Source organism: Microcebus murinus, chromosome 29, assembly GCF_040939455.1.
Source record: "Microcebus murinus isolate Inina chromosome 29, M.murinus_Inina_mat1.0, whole genome shotgun sequence".
NCBI classification, from domain to species: domain Eukaryota; kingdom Metazoa; phylum Chordata; class Mammalia; order Primates; family Cheirogaleidae; genus Microcebus; species Microcebus murinus.
In genome coordinates, this window is record NC_134132.1 from 10,864,758 (window position 1) to 10,882,076 (window position 17,319).

At 45.5% G+C, this 17,319-nt stretch overlaps 1 protein-coding gene across 2 annotated transcripts in view; it reads left to right on the forward strand.

Moving 5' to 3' along the window:
• The first annotated feature begins 1,018 nt into the window (after positions 1-1,018).
• The window catches only part of PPM1K (protein phosphatase, Mg2+/Mn2+ dependent 1K), a 31,219-nt gene continuing 14,918 nt past the window's right edge, over positions 1,019-17,319 (forward strand). The window contains exons 1-3 of one of the 2 annotated variants that reach the window (XM_075998708.1): positions 1,019-1,223; positions 8,727-9,254; positions 12,046-12,146. In XM_075998708.1, the coding sequence (XP_075854823.1) occupies positions 8,785-9,254; positions 12,046-12,146 (571 nt within the window). In that variant the 5' untranslated portion in view covers positions 1,019-1,223; positions 8,727-8,784. The remainder of the gene's footprint in view (positions 1,224-8,726; positions 9,255-12,045; positions 12,147-17,319) is intronic. The other variant, XM_075998707.1, reaches the window with a different exon arrangement.

Sequence of the window (17,319 nt, forward strand, 5' to 3'; positions counted from 1 at the left end):
TCTTCTCACCCTGTTAGGCTGCAAATTCAACGAGGGCAGCTAGCATGTCTGTCTGGGTCAGAAGCGAATCCCCAGGGCCTAGCAAGTGCCTGGCATATACAAGATGTCCCCTAGGCCTGGCGCGGTGGCTCACGCCTGTCATCCTAGCACTCCGGGAGGCCGAGGCGGGCGGATTGCTCAGGAGTCAGGAGTTCGAAACCAGCCTGAGCAAGAGCGAGACCCTGTCTGTACTATAAATGGAAAGAAATTAATTGGCCAACTAAAAATATATATAGAAATAATTAGCCGGGCATGGTGGCGCATGCCTGTAGTCCCAGCTACTCGAGAGGGAGGCTGAGGCAGGAGGATCGCTTGAGCCCAGGAGTCTGAGGTTGCTGCGAGCGAGGCTGACACCACCGCACTCACTCTAGCCTGGGCAACAAAGGGAGACTCTGTCTTAAAAAAAAAAAAAAAAGAAAGAAAAAAAGATGTCCCGTAATAAACACAGAAAGACTTGTTGAATGAATGAATGAATGAATGAATGAATGAATGAATGAATGAATGCATGCATGCATGCATGCATGCACAATCCCCACGGATCACCAGATGCCCGTGCAGCCATGAGGAACGCTGCAACGAATTTTTCAAAGACGCAGCGACGCAGCCACGTGTCTCCCGAGCTCTGTGCGCAGGCAGAGCCGGCCTTCCCCTCTCGGGTTCCCCGTGTCGCCGCCTTGTCCGCGCAGGCGACACCCGGCCGGCGAGGCCCCGCGCCTCCCGGCCCCGGCCCCGCCCGGGCGCGCCCCCCGTCCGGCCCGGGCGCCGCCTCGCGGGGGTGGGGCGCCGCCACTGGCCCGCAGCCACTGGCCCGCGCGGACGTCGCTCGCGGGCGCGGCTCCGAGTCTGCTGCGAGGCCCCGTCGCCGTCGCGCGGAGGCTCGTTCCCGGCGGGATCCGCGATTGGCCGCCGCCGAGGGGCGGGGCGCGGGCGGGCCGCCTCGCCGCGCGCCGATTGGCCGGGGCGCCCCTCAGTCAGCGGGAACGGCCCGCCCCCTCCCCATCCGGCCGACTGCGGGGCGGACGGTTCTCGCGCATTCCCGGCAACCGAGGCGGCGGCCGCTGGGACTGCGTGCTGCGGCGATCGCGGACCGCGGGGGACGCAGCCTCACTGTCCGACGGAGATAGGTCCCCTTCCTGTCCCCCGTTAGCCAGTTAAAACACGTCCAGGGGCGTAAGCATCACCAGGTAAGAGCCTCGAGCGTGCGAGTCTTCCGTCCCCGTCGGCCGTTTGCGGCGTTATTATGTGCCGGCGGTCCCCGCGAGGAGGCAGAGTCGGCGGGCGCGGGGCCGTCCCCCGCGGGGCGCACGGGAAGTGCGGTCGGGGCTCCCCAGCCCCCACGGCGCTCGGCCTTGAACTTGACCGCGGGCTGGGGGGCGTGTGCCGCGCGGGGATCGCGCGGGCGGAGCGAGGGACGGAGGGAGGCGGCCCGCAGTTCCCCTCAGCGACGCCCCGCGGGGCCCGGTCCCCGGGGACTAGGACGCGAGGATGCTGCGGACGCCAGAGGGAGACGCGGCGACGCCGGGGTGGCGGCGGAGACGGCGCGGCGGGCGTTCCCCGCGCCCGGCGTCACTCAGGCCTCGCATCTGTCACCAGCGGGGACCGAGCCCGGGGTCCCCAAAGGGGAGCCGTCCCGGAGGCCGGCGGAGAGGAGGACGCGGGGCAGCCCCGGCCGGTTTCGATCCTGAGACTCCGCTTCCCCTTGAGGTCTGGCTTTGCCAGGACAGCGCTGTCACCTCAAGGCCTAGTGGCTGGCGGTGTCGTGTTTTTTTGTTTTGTTTTTTTTTTTGTCAGTAGCCGCTTTCTGTAGATGAGAGAATGAACTGGAGGTGACAAAGGACGAAGCTCCAGGCGGAAACAGCCGGGGCGTTTATTTGGAGTCTGGAAAGCTCCAGGGGCCTATCTTAGTTTTCTAATCTTTGAGTAGTGTGAGTTCCAACTAAATGGCTTTTTTTTGTTTTTGTTTTTCCCCTTGCATTCTTTGTCACTTACCGCAGACCATCTGGAATCTTTAGAGAAAAGGGGACAGAAATGGGTAGCGCAGAAGGGCAGGGGACAGACAGTAGAATGTAGAGCCAGATTCTTTTCAAAATGCAAAATAAAGTTACAGGTTTGAAATGGGCTCTGTGGCTTGTGCACATTTTAGCCAACATGTTTTAAGAGATAATCCAGGGAATCAGAGCAGTGAGCGCTTTTCCACTGCTCTGATGTTCTTGTCTCCTTCCACACATCTGAACATCAAATTCACATCAAACCTGAGGGGGATTCTTTGGGGAGTTTTGTTTTCTTTTTCCCCCCCCCTCAGCTAGACTAGTTACATTTTCTTTCACTTTCTCTTAGCAGGGTATTGATAAAGAAGGGACTGGGGTCCGAATTTGCTGAAATACATTCTGGAAGTTTCTGGAAGTTTCCGTACCATTTGAGTTTATTGGCACCCATTGGTTGTTTTTGTTTTGTTTTGTTTTGTTTTTTTGGTTGATAAGGAAATATTTGGTTTAAGAATATTAAAAATTCCTGTGTGTTTTCATTGTGGAAGTTTCTGATGCAGAGATACTCAAGTGCTTCTGAATGGCCATTTTTGTCAGGAAATTTTTAAAAAATAAGATACCTGAGTGCCACTTTATAATGGGCAGACAGGAATATTTTCTTAAAATGTTTTTTTTCTACAGGGATGAAATCAAAGCAGATTTCTGTATTGCTGATTTTTAGAAGTCCTGAATAATTTTGGTATGTGCTTAAAATCACGAAGGAAAATGCCCTTTGACCTGCTTTCAATATTCATGAGCAGTTGAACTCAAATCTCTCAAATCCCAGTGCAATCTCCTGCCAGACTGTTGCTTCCCTTTTAGATGCCTGGACTTCAAACGATTAAATATAATTGCCAAAATGGTTTGTAAAAATAAGCTAGCCTTCATTTCTGTTTGAAAGATTGACATAAATCTCCTCTGCCTACTTAGAAAGATTTCTGGCTGCCTTTCTTAGTTTGCAGAATGATAAACTCAACCCAGCTCATAATTACTGAACTGAAGAATGAAGACAATTCTTAGGTATTTGTCAGTTTGTTCTCACTTTTTTTGTTATAGAGAACACTGATTGTTCTTTTTTTCTCGAACTTCTGATTTTTTTTTTTTGAACAGAGTCTGGCTCTTTTGCCTGGGTTAGAGTGCCTTGGCATCAGCCTAACTCACAGCAACCTCAAACTCCTGGGCTCAAGCAATCCTCCTGCCTCAGCCTCCTGAGTAGCTGGGACTACAGGCATGGACCACTATGCCTGACTAATTTTTTCTATATGTATTAGTTGGCCAATTAATTTCTTTCTATTTTTTTTAGTAGAGACGGGGTCTTGCTCTTGCTCAGGCTGGTTTTGAACTTCTGACCTTGAGCGATCCTCCCGCTTGGGCCTCCTAGAGTGCTAGGATGACAGGTGTGAGCCACTGCGCCTGGCCTGCTTTTTTTTCTTTTAAGGTTTTTCAAATCACAAATTCTCCTCCCCTTGCCTGTTAGTGCATTGTCATTTCCATGGTCATCTGGAGAGCTGTCGGGCCTATGGTGGCAGATTCCCATTTTGAAGCTTTGGAGGAAACTTGTTGATGTGCAGATTTAATTCAGAGTTATTGAGTTTGGGAAAACCAGTTGCCTTTGCATTGTTTGCTTGGCAACTGGAAAGGAGTTGTAGGATTGAGTTATATTGCAAATGGAAAAGGAAATGAAACCGCTTAATGTTTCCTGTTTGCTTAAGTGATGCTGACCTTCTTTGTTTTTTGATAAATTAGCTATAAATCTGGGTGACATTTCATCTCTGCCAATAATACGCCTTAAAGTAAATGTTTTCCTATGACTGTTCTGCTTACTTAGTGAGATGATTATGCAGATAATACATGAGGAAGGAGGCCAGATGGATGACTGATTTTAGTCCATGCAGGCTTATAGAAACTGTGCCCGGTTTGCATTTTATCTCGTTTTTAAAAATGTTTCCAGTGGAGATTTGTTCTCTGCTGAGAATGCAGTTCCATTTTATCATTTTTTTCTTTGTTTTGTTTGGTTTTTTGAGACAGAGTTTCACTTTGTTGCCCAGGCTAGAGTGAGTGCCGTGGTGTCAGCCTAGCTCACAGCAACCTCCAACTCCTGGCCTCAAGCGATCCTCCTGCCTCAGCCTCCTGAGTAGCTGGGACGACAGGCATGCGCCACCATGCCTGGCTCATTTTTTCTATATATATATATTTTAGTTGGCCAATTAATTTCTTTCTATTTATAGTAGAGACGGGGTCTCACTCTTGCTCAGGCTGGTTTCGAACTTCTGACCTCGATCAATCCTCCCGCCTCGGCCTCCCAGAGTGCTAGGATTACAGGCGTGAGCCACCACGCCTGGCCATATTTTATCATTTAAAAAAAAGTTTTCAGAGGATTCAGAGAGAGGAAAGATAGGCAAGAATACACTAGAAGAGCTGCAGAAAAACGTACTTAATATTTATGTGTTTGTAATTCCAGAACTCTCGTTTAAAGTAGGTGCATGACTTGCAAAGTAGCCCAAGGCTAAATAGGGCTTGCATGCCTTCAGACAGAAGCCAAAGGATAGTACTTTGCTCATTTCTTTCTCCTTTTGTTTTTGTTTTTTTTTTTTTTTTGAGACCGAGTCTCACTCCATTGCCTGGGCTAGAGTGCCATGGTGTCAGCCTCGCTCACAGCAACCTCCAACTCCTGGCCTCAAGCGATCCTCCTGCCTCAGCCCCCCAAGTAGCTGGGACTACAGGCATGCCCCACCATGCCCAGCTCATTTTTTATATATTTTAGTTGGCCGATTAATTTCTTTCTATTTTTAGCAGAGATGGGGGTCTCGCTCTTGCTCAGGCTGGTTTCAAACTCCTGAGCTCAAATGATCCACCCACCTCAGCCTCCCAGAGTGCTAGGATTACAGGCCTGAGCCACCTCGCCCAGCCTACTTTGCTAATTTCTAGTTCACTTTCCAAATATGAATATGTTTTCTAATAGATGTATGCATTTACATTTTTTTTCTATGTAGTATTAAGCTGCTTTGGGAATTATCTCTATCAATACTTAGTGCCTTTATTACCTGCTCAATTGCATTATAGTTTGAAATTTCTCAATTCATCACCTATATTTGACATATTGTTGCTAAATAAAATATAACCTTCAATCAAAAGCAAAGGAACATTGCAAAGATCACCCTATTCAGTGGGCTATTGAAAGAATTAGAAAAAATAAGTAAAGTAATTTAAAAAAAAAGCAAAGGAACAAATACCTTTTTTTTTTGTAATGGAGTATGTTACTTCTCTTTGATAACCAGAGGTGCTTTGTCTCTCCCCCACTCCAATATTGTGTTATAAAAAAGTGAATTTCAGGCTGGGCGTGGTGGCTCACGCCTGTAATCCTAGCACTCTGGGAGGCCAAGGCTGGCGGATTGCTCGAGGTCAGGAGTTCGAAACCAGCCTGAGCAAGAGCGAGACCCCATCTCTACTAGAAAAAAAAAGAAATTCATTGGCCAACTAATACATATAGAAAAAATGAGCCGGGCATGGTGGTGCATGCCTTCCAGCAATTCTGGAGGCTGAGGCAGGAGGATCACTTGAGCCCAGGAGTCTGAGGTCGCTGTGAGCGAGGCTGACGCCACGGCACTCACTCTAGCCTGGGCAACAAAGCGAGACTCTGCCTCAAAAAAAAAAAAAAAAAAAAGTGAATTTCAGCCTTCTACCCAGGATCTTAGCTAAAATACCAATGTCTTTCATGATGCATTGTTTTGATGTCCATCTTTATTCTAAATTCCATGAATGCCGGGCTCATATATTTTTTATGGCTTAAATATCTAAGGATGTTTTTTGGAACCTCATCCTTTCTTTTGACCCTTTTACCCACTGAAAGATATAACAGCCCTCCCTACACACAGCTAGGCTGATTTCCAAAAATTTATTTGAAAGTGATTGTTTGAAATCTGTAAGGCATTTTCTCATTGATGCTTTCAAGCTGGGCTCTGTGTGTGTGTGTGTGTGTGTGTGTGTGTGTGTGTGTTTATGCCTTTTGGAAGGAAAAATTTTTTTCAGGCTCATTTTTTTATTATGAAATAATCCAACCGTACAATTGAGACTAATATAATACCTGTATACTGTCTCCCAGCATCATCAAATCTTAACATTATGCCTTCTTTTCAAGTTATTTATTTATTTAGTTGTTTATTTATTTATTTATTTTATTTATTTATTTAGTTTTGAGACAGAGCCTCACTCTGTTCCCCGGGGCTACAGTGCCCTGGTGCCTAGCTCACAGCAACCTCCAACTCCTGGGCTCAAGCGATCCTCCTGCCTCAGCCTCCCGAGTAGCTGGGACTACAGGCATGCGCCACCATGCCCGGCTCATTTTTTGTATATATTTTTAGTTGTCTGGCTAATTTCTTTCTATTTTTATTAGAGACGAGGGTTTCCCTCTTGCTCAGGCTGGTCTCCAACTCATGACCTCAAGCAGTCCTCCCGCCTCGGCCTCCCAGGGTGCTGGGATTACAGGCGTGAGCCACCGCGCCCTGGCCTTTGCAAGTTATTTTTAATTCATAAAGGAACAAAACAAAATACCGTGCAGGTGCCTTTCTGCTTAGAATCTTATTTATATGGAAAACTGCCAGAAACACAGTTCCTGCAAGCGTGTAGGAATTCTCCCTGGAAACACCCTGTCATGCCAAGAGAGGCTTGGGGGTTGAGTTTTGGGGTGGGGTCCAGAAGTGGGGGGGTGAAGAGTCATAGTTTGAAGGAAATACAGTCTCAAAAGTGGGCAGGTGGCCGGGATGGGGGAAAGGAGAGCCGTGGCTGTAGGGTAAGTGCATAGATCACTTGCTCATGAATCTGGGCTGCTTGTCACAAAGCCACTGCCAAATTCCTGAGGTCACACACCCACACACCCTCCCCAGGACGGTGTCTGCCACCAAGGGAAGCCTCAGAACTGGCTGATCTTGGTGCCTGTGGGGGTGTTGGCATGAACCAATTTACATTAATCCATCGTGGTAATAGCGTATGTAAAGTTCAATAAGTTGAGAAATCTTAAAACAGAACTTAGATCCTACACAGTATATCTTTGCTCAAACTTGACCACTGTTTGGGTTCAGAACTATCATAAATATTCTATTAACCAGTTATTTTTTCTTTTATTTCTCTCTCTTAAGAGACTTTTGCTATTGTTAATATTTGCTCCTAGCTTTTCTTCCAAGCATTAGGGTTAGAGAAGGGAAGACTATCTATTTACACCTGTATGCTGTGTTCTTTTTTTTTTTTTCTTTTTATAAATACCAACTGATGAGTGATGTATGCTATGTTCTTTTTTTTGTTCTTTTTTATAAGAAGAAATACCAACTGATGAGTAATGTATGCTATGTTTTGTTTTGTTTTTTTTTATAAGAAGAAATACAAACTGATGAGTGATGTATGCTATGTTCTTGCTACTCAAACTGTAGCCTGCGGACCAGCACTTTTCAGACCACGAAGGAGATGGTTAGAAATGCAGACTCCCAGGCTCTACCCCACACTGACTGAATCAGAATCTGCCCCCCCGCCTTTTTTTTTTTTGAGACAGAGTCTCACTCTGTTGCCCAGGCTAGAGTGCCATTTCATCAGCCTCACTCACAGCAACCTCCAACTCCTGGGCTCAAGCGATCCTCCTGCCTCAGCCTCCCCAGTAGCTGGGACTACAGGCACGCGCCACCACGGCCAGCTAATTTTTTTCTATATATTTTCAGTTGGCCAATTAATTTCTTTCTATTTTTTCTTTTTTAGTAGAGACGGGGGTCTCACTCTTGCTCAGGCTGGTCCTGACCTTGAGCGATCCTCCAGCTTCGGCCTCCCAGAGTGCTAGGATGACAGGCATGAGCCACCACGCCCGGCCTGAGAATCTGCCTTTTTTAACAAGCTCCCCAAGGTTGCAGGTTCAAGTTCGAGGGGCACATGTTCTATAGATGTAAATGTGCTGTCCGATTGTTACAGAATTTAAACACTGTCCATAGGATAGCTAGATTAATTCATTTTTCAAACACTTGGTCTTAGAAGTAGGCTGTTGGGTGCCTACCCAGTAGGTAACATAAATATATATATTTATAACCTTAACATTTGTATCCCCAGAATATGCTGAAATAAAAAAGAAAAGATCCTTAAAATATATATATATATATATATTTTTTAAGGATCTTTTCTAAATATATATATATATATATATATATATATTTTTTTTTTTTTTTTTCTAGCCAATCCCTATGGCCTTCATTTTTTGGTAAAATATCTGATGATATAGCAGTTATATTCAAAATGACTGATGAAGGCCGGGCGCGGTGGCTCACGCCTGTAATCCTAGCACTCTGGGAGGCCGAGGCAGGTGGATCGCTTTGAGGTCAGGAGTTCAAAACCAGCCTGAGCAAGAGCGAGACCCCGTCTCTACTATAAATAGAAAGAAATTAATTGGCCAACTAATATATATAGAAAAAATTAGCCGGGCATGGTGGCACATGCCTGTAGTCCCAGCTACTCGGGAGGCTGAGGCAGGAGGATCGCTTGAGCCCAGGAGTCTGAGGTTGCTGTGAGTGAGGCTGGGTAACAAAGGGAGACTGTGTCTCAAAAAGAAAATAAAAATAAAAATCTGATGATATAGCAGTTATACTGAAAAGGACTGATGAAGAGTGTCTCTCTCTGTCCCCGTCTCTCTAGCTGCAGCGTTTCTCTTGCACTGACGTCGGGTCACCACCGCGGCCTTTGTCCTCGCGGCATGTCCACCGCCGGCTTAATGACCTTGGTGCGGAGCGGCGGGGGCCAGGCGCGGCGCCGGGTGCTGCTGGGGTCCCGCCTGCGGCAGGAGGACCGGCGGCGCGTCCCCGTCCCCCTCCCCGTCCCGGTCCCTGTCCCCGCGCGCCACCTGTCCACCTGCGGGCCCCGCCGCTCGCGCTTCGACGCGGACGGCAGCGGGCGCCCGGCCACGTGGGACGCGTTCGGCATCTGGGACGACCGCATCGACGAGCCCATCCTGCTGCCGCCCAGCATCAAGTACGGCCGGCCCATCCCCGCGCTCAGCCTGCAGAGGGTGGGCCGCGCCTCGCTCATCGGCCGGCGCCGCGAGAACGAGGACCGCTGCGGCGTGGCGCGGCTCACCGACGACGTGCTCTGCTTCGCCGTGTACGACGGGCACGGCGGGCCCGCGGCCGCAGACTTCTGCCACGCGCACATGGAGCGCTGCATCCTGTACGTGCCACCCGCCCGCGGCCGCGCGCTGCCCTGCCCCGCGCTCCGCACTGACGCCCTTTGCATGCACTCCGCACTGAGACCCAGCACTCCGCACTGAGACCCTGCACTCCACACTGAGACCCTTTGCATGCACTCCGCACTGAGACCCCGCACTCCACACTGAGACCCTTTGCATGCACTCTGCACTGAGACCCCGCACTCCGCACTGAGACCCCGCACTCCGCACTGAGACCCTTTGCACGCACTCTGCACTGAGACCCCGCACTCCACACTGAGACCCTTTGCACGCACTCCGCACTGAGACCCTGCACTCCGCACTGAGACCCTGCACTCCGCACTGAGACCCTTTGCATGCACTCTTCACTGAGACCCCGGCACTCCGCACTGAGACCCCGCACTCCGCACTGAGACCCTGCACTCCGCACTGAGACCCTTTGCATGCACTCTGCACTGAGACCCCGCACTCCGCACTGAGACCCTTTGCATGCACTCCTCACTGAGACCCCGCACTCCGCACTGAGACCCCGCACTCCGCACTGAGACCCTTTGCATGCACTCTGCACTGAGACCCCGCACTCCGCACTCCGCACTGAGACCCCGCACTCCGCACTGACACCCTTTGCATGCACTCCTCACTGAGACCCTTTGCATGCACTCCGCACTGAGACCCTTTGCATGCACTCCGCACTGACACCCTTTGCATGCACTCTGCACTGAGACCCCGCACTCCGCACTCTGCACTGAGACCCCACATTCCGCACTGAGACCCCTTGCATGCACTCTGCACTGAGACCCTTTGCATGCACTCCGCACTGAGACCCTTTGCATGCACTCCGCACTGAGACCCTTTGCATGCACTCCGCACTGAGACCCTTTGCATGCACTCCGCACTGAGACCCTTTGCATGCACTCCGCACTGAGACCCTTTGCATGCACTCCGCACTGAGACCCTTTGCATGCACTCCGCACTGAGACCCTTTGCATGCACTCTGCACTGAGACCCTTTGCATGCACTCCGCACTGAGACCCTGCCCTTTGCACTGCACCCTTTAGCTGAGACCACCAGTGTAGATGTCCATACTCCAGTGGCTTCATGCAGCCACTTGTGGGTTTTTTTTGATATTTTAATTGTTTTTTTATTCTTATATTCATTATTCTTATTTCCGTTTTGCCGTGAAGCTTATGCATGCTGCTGTATTTTAAATATTTTTAGCTAATTTCTTTCTTTCTTTTTTTTTTTTTTTTTTTTGAGACAGAGTCTCGCTTTGTTGCCCAGGCTAGAGTGAGTGCCGTGGCGTCAGCCTAGCTCACAGCAACCTCAAACTCCTGGGCTCAAGCGATCCTCCTGCCTCAGCCTCCCGAGTAGCTGGGACTACAGGCATGCGCCACCATGCCTGGCTAATTTTTTTTTTTTTTTTTTATATATATCAGTTGGCCAATTAATTTCTTTCTATTTATAGTAGAGACGGGGTCTCGCTCTTGCTCAGGCTGGTTTTGAACTCCTGACCTTGAGCAATCCGCCCGCCTCGGCCTCCCAAGAGCTAGGATTACAGGCGTGAGCCACAGCGCCCGGCCCCTTTCTTTTTTTTTTTTTAATATATATGTATATTTTTTTGAGACAGAGTCTCACTTTCTGTTGCTCGGGCTAGAGTGAGTGCCTTGGCATCAGCCTAGCTCACAGCAACCTCCAACTCCTGGGCTCAGGTGATCCTTCTACCTCAGCCTCCCAAGTAGCTGGGACTACAGGCATGTGCCACCGTGCCCGGCTAATTTCTTCTATATATTTTTAGTTGGCCAATTAATTTCTTTCTATTTATGGTAGAGACGGGGTCTCACTCTTGCTCAGTCTGGTTTCGAACTCCTGACCTCGAGCAGTCCTCCCACCTCGGCCTCCCAGAGTGCTAGGATTACAGGTGTGAGCCACCGCGCCCAGCCTATTAATGCATTTTTAAAGATCACATTACTGCTAGAATTGACAGGAAAACATGTGACAGAGTTATGACTGTATGACTATTTCTTGCCTTCCTGGGTATAGTTATTTATACTGTTTATTGTTGATTTATGCATATTTCATCTCATTCCACAAAAGTAACTCAGTGGTTTAAGTTAATGTGATGTAGCTCTTGACGTCTCAGGGTTGTGGTAGTGAGGACTAATTCTCTAACCACTTTGGTACCAGTGTGGACTACGCGCACAGCCGAGCATTGACTTTAGCCGACAGCCATGATATGACTTTTCTAATTTTTCATTTAGCAAAATAAAATTGTGAACATTTAAATATAACCTAATAAAAACATATATGTATATGTTACCTATTCGGACTTACATTACAAGTAAAGCTGCCTATAAAGTAAAACAAGCTTTCAGTGCTTTCAAGCTTTCCTCATCACACAAGAGCAAAACGGATTCATCGTCAATGCACAGCACAAACTATCGTGCGGACTGTGAGTGCCAGCTTGTGGGCAAGGTTTTGGCTGTTGGCAAGATTTCGCCAGTTTGTGGGCAAGGTTTTGGCTGTTGGCAAGGTTTCGCAGCCGGTGAGCGCTGTACCCAAGTGGTTAAGGACGGGAGGACACGTGCTTTCATTTTTGTGGCCTTAAAAGCTTATCACGGTGCCTGATGCTTAGTGGATGCTCAATCAGCATTCCTTAACCAGTGAACCGTCAGCATCTGACAAGGAAGTCTTGAGGTCCATCGCGTAGAATAACTACTAGATAGGGTGACTTGGAAGAAAAAAAAACCTGTTGTAAAATTTATTCTTTCCGGCTCTTTTTTCCTGCACACAAAGGGATTTGCTTCCTAAGGAGAAGGACTTGGAAACTGTGTTGACCTTGGCTTTTCTAGAAATAGATAAAGCGTTTTCAAGTCATGCCCACCTCTCTGCTGACGGTATGTACAACAGTCACATTCTTGAGGGTTCTAAGTGGGGGGAGGGCAGAATAAAAGGGAAACAATTTAAGCCTTTGGAGGGAGGGGATTTTAATGTACGCTTGTTTGTAAGAATTTATGTAGAAATGATTTTTTATAAAGAATCCCATTAAATGCTGTTAGAAATCCAAACTAATGTGAACACTTCACTTTTAAATGAAATATGTTGGATAATTGTTTAGGAAGAGAAGCTCCAAAATAGTTCTCATACTGCATTTTAATTTTTAAAATATTTAAACAGTTTTTAATCTGTTTGTTCATTTTAGGGATGAGATGTCCATACTGTGAATTTTAGGGTGTTTTTTTTTTGCTTTTGGTTTTTTAAAGATGAATCTGATGATCAAGTACTGAAATACACTGAGGGTAATCACATCTAGCTGGAACAGTAATTGTCCAACAAGAAGAAAATTGCTCATAGATCCTAAATAGGAAAAGACAATGGTTAATGTGCACTGATTTGTATAATTAGATGGAAGGTATTTTTCTCTCACTTCTTAAAAGTCTCCATGTTGTAGCTTTCCCATGGTAACTAGTGATATTTTAAACACAAGGACATGCCAGCTGAATTTTAAATGTTATGCGTTGTGTGTCCTTAAATTTGGAAGTGGTTTGTTTCTGGGTCTGACTAAATTTATCAAAACCATTTCAGGAAAATATAACTAATGTTTTCTACTTAACTTGGCCCCCAAATCTTTGGCTCTTAGCCTTGAAAACTTCTGCAGCCGCCATATGCATATATACACGTAAATCTTGCAACTGACTGAAAATGAACCATATAGTAACCTTGATCTGTATTTGGTGTGTCCTTTTTTTTAAAAGAAAAAAAGTGCACCGCAGAAATTTCCTTTGCACAGTTTTCAGTTGGAGTCCATAGGGGTGGATCTTCTCCCCATTTTACAGATTAGGGACTCAAACTCATATTGGTAAAGGTCAGTTCAGAGCTAGGACTGGGATTTTCCAGGCCCCCAGCAATCTCTCGCACGTGCATATTTACTAATAAGAAGGGGGATGGGATGGTATATTTTCCACCTTGAATGCTTTTTTCTTGCTCTTTTTTGAGAACCTTACTACCACCCTCATCAGAAAAACATTACAATGCACTGTCTGTTCAGCAATGTATTTTCTGTTTTGTAGATTCCTTAGACCCATTTCTCTTTTCCTTCCTTCCTTTGGACTTTTTTTCCTTCCAACTGGCCTCTCCCCTTTAAGAAGATAGGCGTTGAGAGAGGGTAAATTGTATGCATGAGATTTAGCTCTTGGCCAGGCGCGGTGGCTCACACCTGTAATCCTAGCTCTCTGGGAGGCCGAGGCGGGTGGATTGCTCAAGGTCAGGAGTTCGAAACCAGCCTGAGCAAGAGCGAGACCCTGTCTCTACCATAAATAGAAAGAAATTAATTGGCCAACTAATATATATAGAAAAAAATTAGCCGGGCCTGGCTAAAATAGATTTAGCTCTTGTTCCCAATGGATAAAAACACATGAAGGAGAAGAAGAAATCAAATGCTTTCTTATAACTTCCTGAATTTTGGCAGTGCTCTTATTTTATCCAGAGCCAGGTTGCCCGTGAGTTTGGCTGAATCTCACACCACAGTGTTTTTTGGCCGTAGTAGTGGACGTGATGTACCTCACCTGAGAACAGCTGTCCCTTGCTGGGCAAGCTTTGCAGAAGAGAAAGTTCCAAGTTTATCACACGCATGTGGCCAAGAACCAAAACCATTAACCCTTCATGGGCATAGTCAGCCTTTTTGTAAAAGATCTAATCAGTGTACATCCTTAAAACAATCATGATAGATTTGGGGTCAGATGTCAGAGGACTCCTTTCATTTATTTATTTTTTATTTTTTTATTTATTTTGAGACAGAGTCTCGCTTTGTTGCCCAGGCTAGAGTGAGTGCCATGGCGTCAGCCTCGCTCACAGCAACCTCCAACTCCTGGGCTCAAGCGATCCTCCTGCCTCAGCCTCCCGAGTAGCTGGGACTACAGGCATGTGCCACCATGCCCGGCTAATTTCTTGTATATATTAGTTGGCCAATTAATTTCTTTCTATTTATAGTAGAGATGGGGTCTCGCTCTTGCTCAGGCTGGTTTTGAACTCCTGACCTCGAGCAATCCTCCCACCTCGGCCTCCCAGAGTGCTAGGATGACAGGCGTGAGCCACCACGCCCGGCCTCCTTTCATTTATTAATAATCAGTTATAATTCAAGGGAATTTTGAACTTGCCTATCTTGAACTTTCTAAATCTTCGTCACAAAAGCAAACAGTTGTGTAAAGAAATTAATCACACAAATGTAATTCATTTCTAATAATGGAATTAAAATGTGTTATTCGATTTAGTTTCTCTGTCATATGCCTTGAGGCAATGATCCCAGAACTTTCCATAAGATACATGAAAATTTATTTTTTGTTTAATGATCATTTTGTTGGAAAGTATAATGAAACAAGACGAAATGATGCTTAGTGTACTAGTAAGGAAAAAAGGTCTATTATGATATCATTATCAAATCTTATTTTCTAAATATTCTTATGAGTCCCTTAGCCTGTGTTTGTTTAAATAATGTTTTGAGAACATTTTAAAAATTTATTCTTTCTTGACTCTCACCCAGTACAAAAAAAAGAAAAAAAAAAAAATTTATTCTTAATAAGTTGCCACAGCTTTCAAAGATGGCAAAAATTGCTTTTTGACATTTGAAGCCTACTTTATCGAATCTATTAAAGCTACTAAAGATAGAATGTTGTGTTCTTTAACTTTTCGATTTGCTGATTTAAAAAAAAATGTTATTTTAGATTTCAAAGTTTTTATCTAAATTAAATTTTTTTTTTTTTTTTTTTTAGTTTCTAGGAAGAACTGAAGCAGTAGCAGTATTATAAGAGTAGAGAATATTCTTTTTGGCATATATACATACGTGTGTGTTTGGGTTTAGAACCGGTGCTAGCTAAACAAAATTGTGTAGTAAGCAGTTAACTTCTCTAGTGTCTTTCATCTTTTCTCTTTTGGCATCAATCCCACTATTTTCCTCTTCAACCCTTCCTGCGAGATCGAGCACTATGGCTTCTTCATTTTTGAATGTCTAGTATCCAGCACCCTGCTTAGAATCTGGAATGTTCTCAATAATCATTCGGACAGACCAGTCTGCACTGCCTACTCTTTCTCACTGAAGTTATTGTAATTTATTCCTTGATGATCCTACAGCTGATTTAACTGAATTATTAATAAAATGTAGGCATTTTAATGAGTTGTCTTCCCTGAGTAGATTTGAATTTAAGGAGGAGGAACTTGAAAAGGGATTGGTTAAACCATAGGACCGAATCGCTAAGGGTAAGCTTTAGGTGTAAATAGGACAAGTGCCTTGAATCACACTTTATTAGTTTTCTTAAGAGAAATTAAGTGAAAATAAAACATTCTTATCTCTTCTAGACTTCAGTTCCAAAGCTGTCACATCTACATAAAAGAACTTCAGGCTGGGCACGGTGGCTCACGCCTGTCATCCTAGCACTCTGGGAGACCGAGGCAGGAGGATTGCTTGAGGTCAGGAGTTTGAAACCAGCCTGAGCAAGAGCGAGACCCCGTCTCTACTATAAATAGAAAGAAATTAATTGACCAACTAATATATATAGAAAAAAAAATTAGCCGGGCATGGTGGCACATGCCTGTAGTCCCAGCTACTCGGGAGGCTGAGGCAGGAGGATTGCTTGAGTCCAGGAGATTAAGGTTGCTGTGAGCGAGGCTGATGCCAGGGCACTCACTCTAGCTTGGGCAACAAAGTGAGACTCTGTCTCAAAAAAAAAGAACTTCAGGTTATCTCATTAGCATTTAAAATATATACTATATCAGGCCAGGCCTGGTGGCTTACATCTGTAGTCCCAGCTACTCGGGAGGCTGAGGCAGGAGGATCGCTTGAGCCCAGGAGTTTGAGGTTGCTGTGAGCTAGGCTGACGCCATGGCACTTTAACCCGGGCAACAGAACAAGACTCTGTCTCAAAAATTAAATAAATAAATAAATAAAATAAATATATACTATTTCTGTTTTAGCTGGGGGTAATTTCAATAGAATACAATCAGAATGCCACTTACCAAAAAAGCAGTAACAAGATGCCCTTGCCCTTAAGAACTTGTTGACTATTTTTTTTTTTTGAGACAGAGTCTCATTTGTTGCCCAGGCTAGAGTGAGTACTGTGGCATCAGCCTCCTTCACAGCAACCTCAAACTCCTTGGCTCAAGGGATCCTCCTGCCTGAGCCTCCCAAGTAGCTGGGACTACGGGCATGCGCCACCATGCCCAGCTCATTTCTTCTATATATATTAGTTGGCCAATTAATTTCTTTCTATTTATAGTAGAGACGGGGTCTCGCTCTTGCTCAGGCTGGTCTCGAACTCCTGACCTTGAGCAATCCTGCCTTGGCCTCCCAGAGTGCTAGGATTACAGGCATGAGCCACCGCACCCTGCTTTCATTGATTTTTGTTGTTGTTGTTAACTACATTTTAAATTTGTCCTTCGTTACGAATAACTAATGTATTTCATCACCATCTTTGAATTTTTTGGTATTCAATTCATACCAATAATACCTACTTTTGCAATGAATGAAACCAGCCAATAAATTCAGATGATATCCCATCAGTCTATTGTTTATAAACAGTCACTCAGAACAAACTAGGTGGTAGGAAAAGCAGATTATAATCCTATATATTCTGTAAACTCTTCAAATCTTAAGATTGCTCAAGCTTTGAAAGCCACAAAGCTCTAAAAGGGATAAATGCATCAAAAAGAGAAGACTTGCTCTCAAGTTCAGAGTGGAGAACATTGATGGCATCATGAATCTCATAGGAAATTTCCATACTCTTCATATTTTGTGATTTCTTTTCTTTTTTCCTTCATGCATTCTTTCAACACACATGGGCTAGATGTGATTTCTTTATGGGAGACTTAGACTGCAAAATAACCAAGCCTATAAATGCAGCATTTTTTTTTTTTTACCTACAAGTATTAAAGTACTATATTCTTGAGTTAGTGGTAGACTTGTAGCAAATACAAGAATCATTAAATGCAGCATTTTTTAAAGAAGAGGATTTATGTTCTTATACTGGGAGCAAGCAAAAAAAAAAAAAATAGGGACAGCGTTGAAGAGATGCTCTTATT